The sequence below is a fragment of the Perca flavescens genome, chromosome 7 (genome assembly GCF_004354835.1).
Source record: "Perca flavescens isolate YP-PL-M2 chromosome 7, PFLA_1.0, whole genome shotgun sequence".
In the NCBI taxonomy this organism is placed as follows: Eukaryota; Metazoa; Chordata; class Actinopteri; order Perciformes; family Percidae; genus Perca; species Perca flavescens.
The window spans coordinates 17,266,081-17,284,099 of NC_041337.1; the positions used below are offsets into that span (position 1 = coordinate 17,266,081).

Sequence of the window (18,019 nt, forward strand, 5' to 3'; positions counted from 1 at the left end):
ATCACCCTTCCATGCATTGTAAATATTTAACTTTTCAAGATTGTGTTTTATCTAACAAAATATTATCTTGATTCTTTAATACTTGTCTTTCCTTTAGCCAGGAAGGGACATGTTGCTATTGTGTGCTGCAAAGTTAACCGAGACACTGTACATTGTATAGTATACAGTATAAACATTGAGACCCTTATATTGGACTATACAAATAAACTTGACTTGATTCCACTTGAGTAGCTTGATTTCATAAGTATTACGAAGGAGTAATGTAGTGTGCTTGTATACCAAACGCCTCCACTCCCAACATTTCACTTCTCCTTGGTTAGATGTTGGGAGGAAATGAAACTGATGATTACAGGTCACAGGTTACCAACAACTGTATCTGCTGCACCTGTTGAAAGTAAGACAAGACATTCTCCATTTCTTATAAATTTAAGAGGAAAACCATTGGTAGTGTAGCTACGCCAATTGCAAAGCAAGAAAGCTTTACTTAAAAAGTTCTGCAGGCTGCTGATCAGTATAAGAAATTCTAAGATATGTGACAGAAGTGCATGCAAAAGTGCTTGTTGCAGTATTTGAACCTTTGGGTTGGGATCCCTATTTCATTTTTGTCTTGTGGCCTGGGGATTCCATCTGACAAAGGCACATCTTTTCTGAGAGTGAAACCTCTGACCAAAATAGTTATTCTTTCTCATTTTCTGGTAAGTTACATTAACTGAACTGAACAGCTGCAGTCCCCTAGTTACCTCCCAAAAGAGCAGTGGAGGGCCCTAACCTAAGGTGCACAGTTTTAAGCATATTCAAAAAGTGCCTTTATTCAATCGTAGTGTAGGTTTAGTTTAGTTCTCTTTCTTGTCCATAACATATTAAACAAAGTTGTTGTTATGGTAATTTACTGATGGCTGCCTGGCAGGGGCAGATCTACAGGGGGGCAAGGGGGGCAGCTGACCCCCCACTGTAGGGCCTTGCCCCCCCAGCTGCCCCCCTAACTTTGGTGTTCAAAAAACTTTGCTTGTAAAAACAAACTGCCACTATGTGCACAGGCTTCTTAAAACATTGAAACAAACAATTAATTTATATTAATTCATAATAAATAATAATTGTAGATGTAATCTTAGTCCCCTGCCCCTCAAATACTTAGCTACGTCCCTGCATCAAACGTGCAGAGCGGCGTTCGCACATTCTGGCTCACACACACACACAGCGAGTCTGCTGCGGTGTGGTGGCCCTGCATCCCGGCAAAGACTGGAGCGACCGAGCCGAGCCTCGGAAAGTGAAGTCAGTTTCCCCAGGTGAAGTTAAAACACACGTTTCATCAAAAGTTACATTTGTAATAAATGTAATATCTGCTAAAGGCGAGTCAGCATCAACAACAGCGCGTCCATTACGTTAGCCAAAAGTCAAATCGCTCCCTCGTGATTTGTAAGCGCATTCTGCTGTTTGATTAGTTTGATTTCAGTAAAGACAAGAAGAGCATAATACAAAATATTACAAACTGGCATGTTTGAATTCATAATGTTTACAGTGGGTCGCCGTTTCGGTGGCGTTACGTTACAACACACTACACAGTGCTTGCTGAGACCGATCATATGTATATGATTAGTTAAGGAGTATTATAAAATCCACTTCCTCTCACATATCACGGCAATACGGCTGCACAAATTAAACCAGGCAACATCCTTTACTGTCAAACTGGGAAAACAACAAATACAACGGGGTTAAGAAGGCTAGACTAAACATAACTGATGTGTGCATGTAATAAATCTCGTCTGATGTTATGTTTTTTAGGCTACTTATATTAGCTACAGGGCCATACAGTGTAATGTAATAGAAGAATAACAAGAGCTTTTCACATCTTGACTTTTGCAGGCCAGAGTAGCTGGAGATATTAGCTGAAGCCTAAAAGTGGGGATATTGCCAGCCAAGAAAATCCTGAGATGTGCACAGGAGGAAGAGAAGGAGGGAAATGAAGAAGACGACAGGAAACTGGAGAGACCAGACGGGTCAGAGCAGGAGAAGACCACAGAAGGGGTTGCAGAAATGAGTGAAAGAGAAGAGGGAAAGGAAGAATTGACAGTGAGGGATGAAGAGGAGGCTGCAGCTTCAGAGAGAGGGACAGAGGCAGAGAGTGATCAGGAGGAGGCAGATGAAGATGACAGAGAGGAAGAGGAGGCTGCAGTTACCCCTGGACCATATGGTTGCTATTCTCCTTACATATAAATTGCAGTAAAGTAACATAACATGTCGTGACATGACCTTTTTTTTTTGTTTTTGGCTATTTCCATTCTGTTGTATATGTTATAGGGTTAGATATGTAAATATTTACATATACAACAACAGTTCACTCTTCTCAAGACACTTTACAGATAGAGTAGGTCTAGACCACACTCTTTAAGTTACAAAGACCCAACAATTCTCCAAAGAGCAAGCATTTGGTGCAACAGTGGCGAGGAAAAACTTCCTTTTCGGCAGAAACATCAGACAGATCCAGGGTCTTGGTGGCCGCTGCCGGTTAGATACAGATGGATACAGATATACAGTTACAGAGAATTATGATTCAAAATAATGGTAATTATAGTAACAAAAAAGATAATGGAACTATGACTAGAAATAATAGTTGTAGCAGTTTAGGGCATAGCAGGACGTTGCGGGGCGTAGTAGGGCATAGCAGTTTACGTATGGGGGTTTCCATGTATCGTCTTCCCCTGCCACCCTACCAGGATCTCTCGCTACCCCTTTGCCCCCCCATGTAACATTTTCTAGATCCGCCACTGCTGCCTGGGTATTTGTTGCCTGGTCTGTATGAAAATTGGAATGCTTCCACTTTTTTTCAGATTTGGATTCGTGTAGCTAAAACCTTTCTAAAGTGCCACGCCCAACTGACGCTCATGTAGGTGTATGGAAAAAAAAAAAAAAAAAAAAACTTTCCCATCATAGCTGTGCGTGCTGCCGCGTAGGTCGCGCATGCACGCGCCAGCTTGGGAGAGCGCGCCCACGCGGACCCGATGGCAGGACAGGTCATGAGAGAGCTGAGCCGATGAGATCATGGAGCCTGCGCCGAGGTCGGACAGGGTACGGTTAGGACTTCACGGTGATGGAGAGGTACCTGTCCGGTAAGAGAGCACGCGTTGCGTGCACACCTGGACTTTGTGGCATCATTTGACAACATTATTTAGACAAATTAAACTGTGCTTTCAGTTTGTGTGGCAGATTAATTATTATGTAAGGTACTAGCTCGAAGTCATGTAGCCGTGTGCATATGAGCAAGAAACTAATCCTTCATTCCGTGGTCGTAGTAGAGTTATTCCGGCGTCTGTCACATGCACAACGACCGTTCCACTCGTGCCACCCGTGAAATATAGTGCAGTCCACTTTGTAGTCTGTTAGGTTGGCAGCTAGTTGAGCTTTATGAGGGGGACAAATGTTCCCATGCAAATTAACGATTTACGCTATTGCAGTTTGGGTGGTGACTCGAGTTTTCTCTTCGCGGCAACAGCTGGCTGCCAACTAACAAGTAAGTGCAGAGCTTTAAGGCTGAGTGAGACGTTTCCTACTTTTTGTAATTTTGTATTTTCATCAGCACTTTTTGTCTTTGTTAAACCATACTGGCATATGCTACTGACGAAGAGGTAGGCTATCAATACAGCTGCGTAAATCTGGCGCGTGCCCTTTGAAACTGACCGGTTACATTGAACTCCATTTTAATGCAAATTATAGCTTAATCCGTAGACAAAGCTTCAATAGTAGCAAGCTAACATGTTTGCACTTTCCTTGTTTTAAAAGGTTTGGAAACAGTTAACTTTGTGATTTTTATTTTAATCATCATCATTGATTTTTGAAATATAAATGCACAATTGATGTAGCCTACCAATATTATACACAGACTTGATGCCTCCATTGCTGGCACATATAGGGCTAAATTCGTTGTCTCAAACAATGATGGATAAGGGATTGACAGCTATGTTATGACTGACAAGCAGACTTAACCAATCTCTCAGTTGCATCCAATGCAGTGACTCCCAGCGCCCAATCCTTTTGGATTAGAGGAGGGATTATCATTTGGATTTGACTCTGCTTTGCAGCCAGTCCCCAATATCTGGTCCATCATGGTAAGGGTTGTGCTTACTTTAATTTCCTGGGGATATTTTTTTTTACCTACTTAATGTACGGCTTTTTGCCTCGAAGACAACAAATGAACCACGATTGTGTATGATATAAACACTATATATGCTGATTGTATCCTAATATGGGCACAGTCCATGCTGTATTTTCTAGTTTGATTTAGCCTGAATCAGCCCTGATAAAGTCTGACAATGAGCTTTGCAAGTGCCCGAGAGGGATGGCAGATAATAAAGACTGGTCTTCCAATTCCATCTGCCATGGCCATAGGCAATTACACTATTTTGTCCCTGTTTCCTTCAGACCTGAGAAGGTATTAGAATTCAATGTGATACAAAGCATTACAGTATCCAATGTGATATACAACAGGAGAATGAGTGCTGTCCATGGTGCTGAAATAGGCAAGCCAGTCCTCCCTGTTTTTTTTCTTTCACCATCAACAGTATTGTGGTGACTGTGGCTGTGCAAAGCATTCTGTAAATAATGAGTGAGGAACCAGAAGTACTCTATGCTACACCACTAATCTATAGTCCGGTGATTAAACAGACATTTTTTTACTGTCCACCCGTCACTCATCCACTGCTGTTACTTATACTCACACTGTACTTATTTATGTCTGTACTGTATTTATGTTGACACTTGCACTACAATAGCATTTGTACAATCCATTTGAAACAATCTCTTTTTTAACTTAATCTTACTTACTTCTACTTAACATTTTTATTTATTTCTTAGTATAGCTATGTCAATTTATTTACTTTAAACACTTGGTATTTTCTTACTCTTATTTTTACCTTGAATGTGACTGTGAGCAACTAAATCATTTCCCTGAGGGGATCAATAAAGTATTCTTCTTCTGATTCAGATTCTGACTACATCAGAGAGGATTAAAGAGTACTGAAGTACTAATAATATTTAGTAGTTTTTCACTAGATCAGTGGTCTCCAACCTTGCTCTTGTGGATCCACAGTCTTGCTTATTTCCCGAACCTCTGAGCTCTGCCCAACAGTTGGACATCTTTTTAAATTTAGGCAAAGTTATTGTGCAGGGGCTTGTGTTTAGACAGAATTTTACATTTTAGAAGTTTTGAATAATTTGTAAAGTAATTTTGGTATCAGTATGAGTCTTATATTGGCAATAGTATCCTAAAACGATATCCAGCCCTATGAACCATGTAGTGATGCCGCGTGTGATATTTTTTGATGATGGTCTGATGATTGGTCTTTCTCTCAATGTTTGTCTATTTTTAACCTGTCTAGAATCCATGATGTCCTGCACTGTAGCTGAAACCGCAATACCTCTGGCCTTTGTGTCTGGGAGCCCTGTAGCCAACAGTCACTGCCATCTTCTTCTAATAGAACTAAATAAGACTCAGCCTAAAGCCCTAAACAATCAGGGATGGACAGGTGAAAACTGAGAGGCCGAGATGTGGCCTTTATTCTAAACCTTGTCTTTTATTCTGGTTCTGTAAAGGGACATAGAAATATCCCCAACCTTAACAGTTTCATCTCAGAAGTCCACTTTTGCCATATAAAAATAATGCCTTTAAACATTAGAGCCAAGCCTGCTCAGAGCAAGCTGTCTGCTGCCCCAAAGAGTAGTGGGCACACTGATGGCAGCACATCTCATGCACGCTTTTCCAGATCCCCCAAACAGGGCAAAGGCAAACAGGCTGTAAGCTCAGCACCAGGCTCCCGCTCGGGGCTAGAACCAGGCTCTGTGTCAGGGGGTGTGCCTGCCCCAGCATCTAAATTGGCAGGAGGTCAAGGCTCTGTGTCGAAGCCAGCTTCAAAGATCAAACCTGCCACAGCAGCAGACAAAGGAGCAAGTCGTGGTTCAGCGACAGCTCCAGGGGGTAAAACCCTGTCTATGGAGAACATCCAGTCTTTGAGTGCTGCCTATGCCACATCAGGCACCATGTACCCCTGTGAGCGAGATTCCTTGGAACCCTCTGGTGGGTACCCAAAAGGCACCATGACGCTGGGCAGGAGTACCAGCCGCTCCTCCTACACTAACCGAACACCTGCCATGGGCAGCACCCCAAACATCACCTCCTCTGGGTTACATCAACAGTCAGACCCCTATGGAGACCAAACCTTGCATCCTGCAAGGACTTCCAGTCTGCGGCACCAGTCTGGGAGACATCCACAGGAATTGGATTTGGCTGGACGGGGAGAGGGTTCCTCGTTTGATCTACAGTCTCAGCTGAGGGAGCTGCAGAGGGAAAATGACAACCTGAGGAGAGAACTGGATGTAGGGAGGGATGGAAGGACGGGCCCCAGCATGAACAATGTCAACTTCTGGACCCGAGATGTGAAAAGAGAAAAGGGGGTTCGGCGGGAGGAGGGTGTGAGGACCTCAGTTCTGAAGGACCAGTACAGGACAAACCAAGAGGATTTGCAAGTGAGAAAAATGACAAATTGAAGTTTGTTTCAAAAATGCTATATTTCCACTTTAAGGAACATTTCTTAAATGGCTGTGTGAAAAACACAAGCAATTTCATCTTTCAACTTCTTACTGCATCAAATGCATCACTATGACAGTAAGTCACTTTAACACCAGCAATTCTTTTAGAGAACACATTTTTCAAATGGTGGAAATCTCATTTTGAAACAAAAGTCTTTGATTTGTCTGTGGCACTGTGCACACATCACATTCAGACTTTTGAACCGCCCATCTCTTCTGCACATCATACCTCTCACATCATACCTTTTATTCCTGTCTTCAAGGTTGCATTGAAAGGCTTCTGTGCAGTTCATTTGTGAAGATGCTTGCCAGGCTCAGTGCTGTCTGTGTTTCCATGGGAACGTGCCCTAGTGGCAGCCATTCAGAAGTGTTAGTCAGATTCTAAAAAAGCTCACAGCAACTCCTGAAGGGATAGTGACCAGTCTGTCCTGTGCCACCTCTCCCTGGAGTCTGTTCCAGTCAGTCTGAGGCATTATCCATCGGTCTGTCTCACTGCATACTGCGTAGCTACTGTGTATAGGTTCTTTCTTTGTCTTTGTCCTTCTATTTTCTATCTCACTCTTTGCCAGCCTTCTGTTTCTCAATTTGTCTGAATGACATCTTAAGTCCTCGCAGGGGCGTAGCTCAAAATCCTGAACCCTGAACATAGGCATCCTCTATGTGCCTCTCCCCACATCCACGGCTATTCATTCTAGTATCTTTGTGGGCCCCCGTCTCACGTGAGGGCCCTGAATACTCAGTCTCCTTTCTCCCCCCAGTCCGACGCCCCTGCTTCTTTGTGTGTCTGTGTGAAGTGTGAAGTGTTTTAATTGAGCCATAAGATATAATTCATCTGCTTTCGCACTATACAGCTTGTATCATTTCTGTTGAATCTGCTCTTCATCTCTCTCACACAAGCATGCAAAAACTTTCATCATATCTGTGCTCTTCCATCTGACTTCTCCCTCTTGTAACCAAGGAGCCACCTCTGCATTTGTATTTGTATCTTTTTCATCTCACATTGTCACACACATGCACACACACGCACACACTTTTCCTGTGATTTTAGCATAATAAAACAGAAAGTTTGAAAATAAATACAGAATAACATTGTTCCCTAATGAACATACTGTAGTAACTACTAGGGGTGAAACGGTTCAGTTCATATCATAGTTTTGGGGTCACAGTCTTTGGTTCAGTTTGGTACATTTTTCGTAAGGTTTATAGAATTAAATGCGTTTGCCGCTGAACTACTGATGTTGAGATTCTTATGTCTGTGGCATTAAAATGGAGCAGGACAGTCAATGTTCCCACTCTCTGTGTGTCTGCAGGCCCTTGGCCCTGTCTGTGATGGATGGATGTGTTTGTCTCTGTTCTGCTCCTTCAGGCAATAGACCTATTCAGCGAGTGTCGACTCATTGGTCTCTCCCACACTAACACACTCGCTTGTACCATCTTTTTTACCTTCACTCTTTTCTTCTTTTATCTCTCTTTATCTACTGAAAACCACTCACAGTACAGTATCTCTAGATGTATGATCACATAACCCGTATGTACCTTATGAGAACCCTTATGTACACTTACAAGAATGAAAGCATAGGTGTAGAGAATATATCATAGGCTATTAGATATAAATAAAACATTATTCATTATAAAACATTATATTACTCTCACTCTTACTCCTCCTCTTTTCTTACAGACACACACACCTAGGGATTGTTCCGCTCCAGCTGATAATTATCAGGACTTTGTTACCAATATTGATCACCTATTAAGTTGCTACCATCCCCTTCTGTCTCTTAACTTAAACCTTAACGCTCTCTTAGAATGTTATAACAGCCCTATTATATAAAGTCAGAAATAATCCCAGTTTCTTTGAATTACTTTGAAAACGCAAAAGCTATACCTCATGCAGAATATGTTATTCTAACTCTTATCTGCTGTCACCTCACTCTCCCTTATCACCTCCATCCCCCAGCTCTGCTTTCAGATCTTTTTTATCCTCTTTTTCTTCTTCTCCATTTCCCCTGTGTTTGGCCCTTTGAGACACTGGGAAGAGTTCAGACTGACAGGAACACTTTGTAATTAGCATGAGGAATGTCACCTTTTCTCTCAGCTGCAAGGACCACAGTCGTCCCCTAACCATCTGTTTGTTTGGTGTATGCGTGTGCGTGTCCCTGTGTGTAAACTTGTGCATATGTATTTGTGTCTACAGTCTTGGCTGTGTGTGTGTGTGTGTGTGTGTGTGTGTGTGTGTGTGTGTGTGTGTGTGTGTGTGAGAGAGGATTGTCCACCCACTCGGACTTGATAGTCAGTGCTAGCTTGTTGCATTGATTATCACCCTCGCCTTCCTCCTACATCACAACTCTGCGTCCTTGGCGCTCTGTGCTTTCTGGACTCGAGCAGAGGAGTAAGATTATTTGAGGAAAGATTTGTAATATTTTCACAAAGATGAAAAGATTAGTAATTTAACTTCCGTTTAGTGTTTGTGTCAATGGATCTTTGACATAATCTATGTTGAGGGACATGCTGTGTGTGTGTGTGTGTGTGTGTGTATTTCTGTTTCCTTTTGTTTAATTTCCTCACAGTCAATCATCAAGAATGGTGTGCCCATGGTTTTAAGCACAGAATGAATTTCCATTTGCCAGTCAGGAGAGCCGGGAGCTTTGGATGTAAATCATCTTATTGTATTTTTCACTTAGCACTGCTACATGCGGCAAAAGCAGGAACGTTGAGTGAAATGTCCCCAGCAACACTTTATCGGGCCCATTTGTGTCACAAATGTATTGACAAATCAATCAGCAATTGCATCAGTAAACCTCTTCAGTCAATCTTTAAAAATTCACATTGTCCAATAAAAATTAATTCAAGGCAAATATCCTCCCAAGGCTTTTGAAAATCACGCCATGCTGCAAAACAGGGATTTTTTATTCATTAATAACTGAACTCTTGATTATTCTGTTTTATTAGTTTGCCCACTGGTTTGCATATGTCGTAATTGTATTCTTGAATAATTGTTGATTTGTCAATTTATCAATTGATTTTTGAGTGGCACAATTGGGACCCTATCATTCTCATTGCATTTAGGCCAGTAACTGTTGCTCTGATTTGTTTTCATCTGGAATAACATCACCCTTTCTCCTGTCTCCCCCCTTTTGATGTTCACCTCTTTCAAACAAACAAAAGTCATTTCGGCTTTCAGTACCTTCTATGTCTTCACCCTGTGTTTTGAAGAGAAATCTCACCCCCTGGTGGCCAAAGCATGTAACCATCACCCAACAGCATGAAGTAATCTACATATTGGTTTGATATTTTTCTATGTACTTTCTATTTTGTCTTCATGCATGTGCATGTCTTTCTTATGTCACATTTTGCTGCTGCAGCCTGGGGATATCAGAAGAAACAAGGTCTGTTTTTGTACCCCAGTGTATATTTTTTATGTGTGTGTCATCATATGTTTAGGAATTTTTAATGTGTCTGTGTGTTTGGTATGTTTCTGTACTTAATGACTGAATGGGCGCTTAATCTTTCTCTATTTGTAGCAGCTTCCGTTGACAGTTCAGGAGCTACAGGAGGAGCTGAGGGCTCACAGAGAGATGAACAGCCGCTTGCAGCAACAACGACAGCAAGGGAACTCTGGCTCCTATCGAGAAATCCATACAGACCAGGACCACAGAGGGGGGCTCAGCCCTGGCCACAGCCCCAGACAAAGCTCCAGCAACCTGCATAGTCCTGGACCAAAGAATAGTCCGAGAGCCAGCCCATCCAACACCTACAATCCGAGGCAACAGGAAGCTGATGTCATCATTCACAGCCCTGGTTATGGCTGTAACACTGCAATAGCTGTGCAGAGAATCAGCCCTGCCAACACCCTTCAGCCTGGGCGGAGGAACGGCCCAAATCAGCCCCAATACACTCCCAGCCAAGGTCCGCTGGTAGCACCCAGCTCTGGTTCACTCCGGCCCTGCAGCCCCTGCCAGGTGCCTGGGTGTGAGGGCTTCTCCTCACCTCCGCCTCTGGATCCATCAGAGGAGAATGTCTTCAGGATGCAGGCAGAGCATGAGCGGCAGGCCAAGGAGCTGTTCCTGCTGAGGAAGACCATGGAAGAGATGGAGATGAGAATCGATTCTCAGAAACAGACTCTGGGCGCCCGGGACGAGAGCATCCAGAGGCTGCTGGAAATGCTTCAGGGCCAAGGCCAAGGTCAGGGACACTGGGGTCGGGGACAGCCGGCAGGCATCGTAACCATGGCAGCACAGGAGGCTGAATCGCAGCTGGAGAACATGCATGTGCGAGAGGTTTGTTTTTCTTCCTTGTATTTTTGAGTGCTCCAGGGGGTGAATGGGTATGTATTTGAACCATTCATATATGTTTAAAAGTTATTTTAACAGTAGGGGTGGGCAGCATATCGACATTTATTATTTATTATCTTTCACTTCACAATAAAATCATGTTTTTTGTTATATTACAAATCATAGTACACAATTATGTTGCCTGTGTTGACAATACAAAGCAATTACCATGTCAGATTATACTTAGAATGGCTGTGAAAATACTTGAGAGCTGAAAATTACTTCCTCTGTGATTTACCATCATAGAGTCTAGTGCATGATAGCTTTTTAATAGAGATGGTAATATATATGAATGGTTAAAGTGATATATTTTTTCCATATCGTCTCCATACTTAGATACATATATGATCTATTTGGTTTATGTATTTTTTTAAATTTGCATATTCAACAATACGATAAATGAATAACATTTTGCTGTTAAGCATTTAGCATGTATATGCATGTGTGTGTGTGATTGTGTACCTGTGAGTGTGTCTGTATTATGTAAAGTGTGAGAGCAGAAAGCAGCTCAGCAGGTCTTATCAATGGGCCAGATTAACACACTGAGAGCCCTAAGCTTGTGTTCAGCCATGCAGTTTTACAATCTGACTCTGTTTGTTTGCGTGTGTGCGTTTCCTGGGTATGCACATGCTCATATGGCAGTTGCTCATATGCCACTTGTCTGTGCGTTGTGCATAGCATTTGGCATTTATTCTACAGCATGTGGCATGCAGTAAGCTTGTTGTGCATTGGAATTGGAAAAATATTAAATAAACTGCGACATTTATTGCAGCTCATCAACAATTCTCCGTTTAAATATAAGAAAAAAAAACATTTGCTATTTGTATGCTCATACCGCACTCTTTCCTGATTTTTCTGTCTTCATCTGACACTCAATTTTATTTTATATTTGAGTGAGAATTTAAAAGTACCATTAAGCGGTGGTGTAGCACAGGTGTGTCTGTATCCTCTGCCAGTACGGCTCGCAGTAGGCTGCTCTGTGCTCTTCACTCCTGCATTGTTTATTTTTAACTCCTAAATCTTCTTAGCCTTTAATTTCTCTACCTCGCTGTCAGTGTGTGTGTTTATGTGAGTGTGTGTGTTGAGTGTTGTGATGTCTGTGCATGCCTCTGATATTGTTAGTGTTATGATGTTCTTGTTTTTCTGTCTATGTTGTTTGTCTACCTCTCTGCTGTGCCCAGTCAGAATGATTGCGTTTGCGTGGGTGTATGTGAGCATGCGTGCACATCTGGGGCCTGTCGGCTTAGTGTTTCTAGTGAGGACACTCCCTTGACGGGCTGCTGGTGGCTGATGGGATTTCCACCCGTGCCGGGTGTTTGGTCACTGTGATGATTTTTGTCAGAGGGGAGCATGGGTGTTTCAGCCCATGCTAATGCGACCACTGCTCTGAATGTGTGTTCTTGTGTGTGTGGTGTGTCTGTGCGTAAGGGAACTAACCATGCTGTGTGTGTTTAAGAGGTGAGTACCTGTTCACACACACTCTGTGTGCTGTGCTATTTTTAACTGCTTGACAGCTTAACATACTGTGGGTGCAATTGAGGAGGAGGGGGGGAGTGGGTCTAAGAGGTGAGAGGGAGAGATGGGAAAAAGAAGTGTTTTTCTAAGGTAGAAAAACAGGCTGTGTTTGTCTGAATATTAATGTATGATTAATGAGGGAAAACACACTGACCGCCCTGATTGAAAAGAGAGGTGATTGCTGTTCTTTCATTTTTTCCCTCGTCTCCTCCTGTGTGTGTGTGTGTTTGTGTGTGTGTGTGTTAGAGAGAGAGAGAGGAAGAGAGAGTTAAACTGATTGCAACTGAAGTGTAGCAGTTGATTTTTCAGTTTTTAAGCCAAAGTAAAAGCAATGCCTTAGAGTGAAACTGATTTGTAGATAGTACTAGACTCAATGTTCATATGCTGTAGAGCTATTTGAATTGCTACTTGCAGTTATATTTGTATTGCGTTGGTTATATATACATCAGAATGAAGACAAGGTTTAACACTATGCATGGTCCATTACATTAGTGAAATACAATATTTTAAATGTCATTTTTAACAGTTTTATAATAATATTAAGCTAGTCCCAAAATTACTGTATTGTAATAAGGATTTGGGAAACATATTCGTAATTCTTAATTAATGTAGTGTTGATGTATAGAAATGCATTGTCCTGCTTCACTGACAAACTTGATTTATGTGCAGAAAATTAAATAATTATTCAAAATACTTCCTAGGAACTGAGCTACTATTACACATTTAATTGTAGTGACAAGACACTGTCTGACACTTAAATATTCACCATTTATTTATGAAAACATTCAAATTTGGGGGATTTCAAAATGTAGTTTATAACATTGTGGTGAAAAATAGTCAAGCTGTCTGACAGTTTGATGTGGTTGTGGTTAGTGTGGAATGTGTGTGGATTTATATGCACTCATTTAACTGTAAGAAGCAGCTCCCTTCCTGTGATGCCTCTTCCCTTTGTTTAAGAGTTGGAGGACCACTCTGACACACATAAACATCATTTAGCCTTACACTTGCACTTGTCATGGTCAGTGAAGGCAAGCCAGTGATGGTAGTGCAGCTATTGCCTCTAATAGGGGGCACTACTCTTAGCTCTTTTGATTAGCTCCAAAGGAAACCAGCCCAAATGCCTTTCATTACCGCGCCCATTACTCTCCTTTAAATGACCCAGCTTGTTTAGCTTGAGCTGGGATAATAACTGCCTCCACTTTTAGTTCACCTCTGCTTTTATTTATTCTTCAATGAGTTGACATGGGGCTTTCTTGGTATTCTTTGCTGGTTTGAAGAGAAATTATCACCTTAAATTTGTGTTGGTTTCTTTTTTTTTAATGCAAGGACAGTTTAGGAGATGGGTGTGAACGTGTCAGTCTACGTAGGCTAGTATGATGCAAATCTGAGAATCAAGTAAGGGTTAACAGAGAATTGAAATGTCTTTTTGTCTTTTCTCCTTTCTCTCTTTGTTGTACCTTTCAGAACTTACAGATCATGTCCAAATGTGAAGTTACTTTAACCAGCTGTCTGTATTTCTGTTTGTATGGTATGCTTGTGTGCAGTATGCATGGATATATAGCTCACTCCATCACTACTTCACCTGCTGGTTTGTGTTGTCAGGGGATGGTGTGTGTAGTGGTGCTCTCTCGCTTGTGTTTCCTGTTCCTTTGTCAGCTGTCAGACTGCCTTAGCTGCACAGACCTGCCATAGAGACACTGGCACATCTATGTCAGCCTTCAATTTGCTCTTGAAATAAAATGATTACACTGGTCAACATCACCATCATTTATTAGAAAAATGTGAAAGCCATATAGTATGGTTGAGTTCTCTGTAATATTTACTGATACATATATCCATTCCTAGCAATGTCCACAAAGTGGCAGTGTTCTATTAGAATTTAACTAGTGTGTCAGTAACATGCACTAACTGTGAGCCTAAGTTATGTGTGAACATACACACATACACACACTCACACACGCTGAGAGGCATAAATCTGGGCCTAATCGGCTCTCCCCAGATGCCAGGTCCCTGTAGACCCAATAATAACAGCCGCACCACTGGTCTGTTCCTGCCCAGCTCTGTCCTGCTGCCAAGGGCATGCACACACACATGCACACTCTCACTGTGAGATTTTTACTTAGAGATGGCATATCTACTTTGATACATATCGTACTGCAAATTTCATATGCTCCTTAGGGCCTCTGGATGGATTTAGGGCCCCTACTGTATATGAAGACATCTCACTATTGAATAGGTTTGACTGAGTACTCTATAGCAATACTCTAGTCTAAAAAATGTAAGGCCAAAGCACTTATGGCTACCCTGTTTTTTTCTATAGTATGACTGGCTTTAGAAGTTCTGCTGCTGTTTTTGGCAGGCCCTCTCTGTCTGCCCCTGCATCCTCTCTCAAACCTTGATGAAACTTCAGAAATGTAGCTTTTTAAAACTTTCAAGTGCCAGTATCTTGAGGAAAAGTGGAAGTTCACGTCCGCAAATCTGTCTTTTTTATAATCTCTTTTCAGCTTTTTCTTTTTGCTCAATTTCTCATGCCACCAGCCTATCAACTCTCTTCTTACTTATCTGCCTTTCTGCCTGAGTATGTTTGTTTGTCCATCAACATGTCCCAACTCTCTCTTTCTTACTCCTCGGGTTGATATGCTATCTGTTGTGGTTTGATTAATTGGTGAAAAGCCTGTCCCTGGTGGGGCTTTTTAGGGCTCCATATTTGATTGGCTTCTTTCAGCCTCCGCTAATGAAGCCCCTCTCAACTAACATAAGAAGGCCACTATACCTTCAGCAAACACTCACAAACACACACACCAGTGCTCCCTTCTCTCCACCACACCCCAGGCACCACATATTCGCCACGCTCTGTTGATCTCCCAGAATGTTTGAGCGGAAAAGTTTATCGGGACAAAATTACACCCCTCAAACCTTCTCCTTACCCCCTCCCTATTTCTCAGTAAGGCTTTCCCTCTGATTTTCCCTTTGTCTTTTAAAAGTGCTCTTTCAAGCCATTGAGCTGATAGGCGCACACATTTTCACATTTGTGGCAAGCAAATGTGTTTCCTTTTTCTCTCACTGATGGAGAAGGGATGGGAATGTGATTGATGAATGTGTGTGTGAGTATGTGTCTATGTGTGGGTGTCTATGTAAAATCTGTGCATGTTCTAGTCTGTGCATGGTGTATATGACACCATTGCCTTCAGGCCAGAATTGAACCTTTTGACCGTATCCTTCCATTCAGGATGCCGGCACTTATTGCTATAGTGTTCCGTTTGATCCTATTCATTCCATATGTTTGGTCCTCTGACACATGTGGAGCAGAGAAGACGGTCTTTGATGACATGCTCTCTTGCATGACTTAATTCCCCCCATTGTACTCTAACTGTTGTTGATAAGAAGTTAATACACACTCTCTCTCTCCATGGGACAGATAAATAAACACACTCACCATGACACATTAATACACATGGTCAGTAGGCGATTAGGATTGTACAGCAGTGGGCATACCCGTCTGTGGGAAGCATGCTCTGACAGCAGTAATCCCTCCTTATCCACAATTGACATGGACAAGAGGATAAGGCCCTTGTCTCCTCACATTTCAACTCAGAGGGAGAACTGGGAAAAATGGGAGAAATGGGAAATCATGGCAACCTGTTCCCTCTCCCTGTATGTCTACTCATGTGTTTCTAGAGTTGTTAATTGACTGATTGATGAGCTGCCTTAATATTATTGCCCCATCTCCATGTGGTTTCTGTCTGATTTGGTGGCTTTTCTTTACCCACTGACTGTCTGTTATTTTCCCTAATTTTGGCTTTGATAGTATTGTGGTTTCTCTGTCTTTTAATCTACAGTATCTGTAACTTTGGTTTGTGTATCTGTCCCACAGTTGAGAGAGGCAGTGTCCCTAATTTTTCAGTGTCACTCAAACCTTTTCATTTTCCTTAGAGGTGCACATTATAGTAGGCATTAGTCAGTGTGTGGGTGTGTGCTGTGTCTTTGTGATCTTATGCAGTCCAATTGGTATTCCATGTGCCCATGTTGCCCCTTTCAAGCAGCTGCCTATAACACAATCAGGCAGCAGCGGCAGGCAGCCCTCACTTATCTCACCTACTGTGCAGATGTATAAATTTGTTTGTTATGAAGGCTATTGTCTGTCACCTGCAACTCCGTCTATGATAACTCATTTTGTTTCCACGTAGCACAGGATATGCTATAGCAGTGTACAAAACTGATGCCATAGTCCTGCAGTGATTCCTCTGTTAAACTGGAAGCGGTGGCCTAAAGCTTTGCCGCCGATGAGGTGCATTTGAGCAAGGACCACCCCCTTATTACCACAACTGAGGTGCGCCTAAGCCCCAACTGCTCACAGTGGAGGCACTTGCTGGCCAGCAGACAGTGGTTGTACTGGGCGGCTTCTGTGTGTGAACGTGTGTGGGTGTGAACAGGACATTAGTGACAAAGATAGCTGCTTTGATAGCAGATATCTTCCCCTTGAGACTAGAGCCAGAGCTTACAGTTGGACGTGTGGTGGTGACGCTGATTAAAGCTAAGCAGCAGCAATGATGGTTGTGTTGCGTTGGATAGATGTTGCAGTGGCATATTTCATATGTGCCTAAACTAGCTTGCAGGCGTCACCCCATTTCTTGCTGTGACTCTTTTAGAGAGGTGTTGATTTGGCTCTATGGTCATTTTAGAGCAAATTGTAAATGGTGATTTTGTATTTGACTTCATTATATTGAAGGTGTTTCTAATATTTTATCCACCCAATTTACCTACATGTACCTGGGCAGACATACAAAATAGCAAAACAGCATAACACAACCATGAGATGGTCAATCATTTGATATGCTTTTCAGTTATTGCAGGGTAGTTGAAACTCATCATTGTTCTTTCTCCCAGAATGGACTTGTCCTAATACGTTTAACTTGCTGTGTGTGTGTGTGTGTGTGTGTGTGTGTGTGTGTGTGTGTGTGTGTGCTTGTGTGTGGGCATAGTTGTAGGTCAGAGCTACCATTAATTATTGATAGAAGAAGTGTAGCGCATGTGCTGGTAGAAAGTGTTGCTAAGCAAGAGCTTTAGCCTGCCAGAGACATCTGCGAGAGAGAGAGAGAAAACAAGTGAGAGATAAGAAATAGACGGAAAGAGTGATAGTGACACATTCATATGACCTATCGCTGAGTGTATATTTTTCCCCGCTGACGAACAGAGACAGAAAGACGGTAGAAGAGAAAGCAGAGAACAGTCCAGCACCTGGGAGATAGAAAGAAGTCCTCGGGAGATCATCGGATCATAGGAATGTTTTTTTATTTTTGCAAAAATATAATTTTTAAGGATGTACAGTAGTAGATAACAGCATTTTTAAATAGAAAGATAGAGACTGGAACTGGTCAGACCGATCCGTGTATCTTTTTAAGTGACTCTGAAGCAGTAGGCGTTAGAAAGTGCTAAAGATGATGAGCCGCCAGGCTTATTTTTACCGGGTCCCTCCACAGGAGCTCCATCGCCGGAACCAGCTCCAGGCCGATCCGGCCAAGACCAGGGCTCTGCAGACTGTCATTGATATGAAGGTAGGAATTACAGTGGATCTGGAATCAACAGAGCAGGCA

At 42.3% G+C, this 18,019-nt stretch overlaps 1 protein-coding gene across 1 annotated transcript in view; it reads left to right on the plus strand.

Moving 5' to 3' along the window:
• Nucleotides 1–3,768: 3,768 nt before the first annotated feature.
• LOC114558521 (ERC protein 2) overlaps nt 3,769–18,019 on the plus strand; it is a 129,973-nt gene continuing 115,722 nt past the window's right edge. The window contains exons 1-5 of the mRNA XM_028582581.1: nt 3,769–4,103; nt 5,373–6,516; nt 9,942–9,965; nt 10,101–10,856; nt 17,906–17,980. Coding sequence (XP_028438382.1) covers nt 5,653–6,516; nt 9,942–9,965; nt 10,101–10,856; nt 17,906–17,980 — 1,719 coding nt within the window. The 5' untranslated portion in view covers nt 3,769–4,103; nt 5,373–5,652. The remainder of the gene's footprint in view (nt 4,104–5,372; nt 6,517–9,941; nt 9,966–10,100; nt 10,857–17,905; nt 17,981–18,019) is intronic.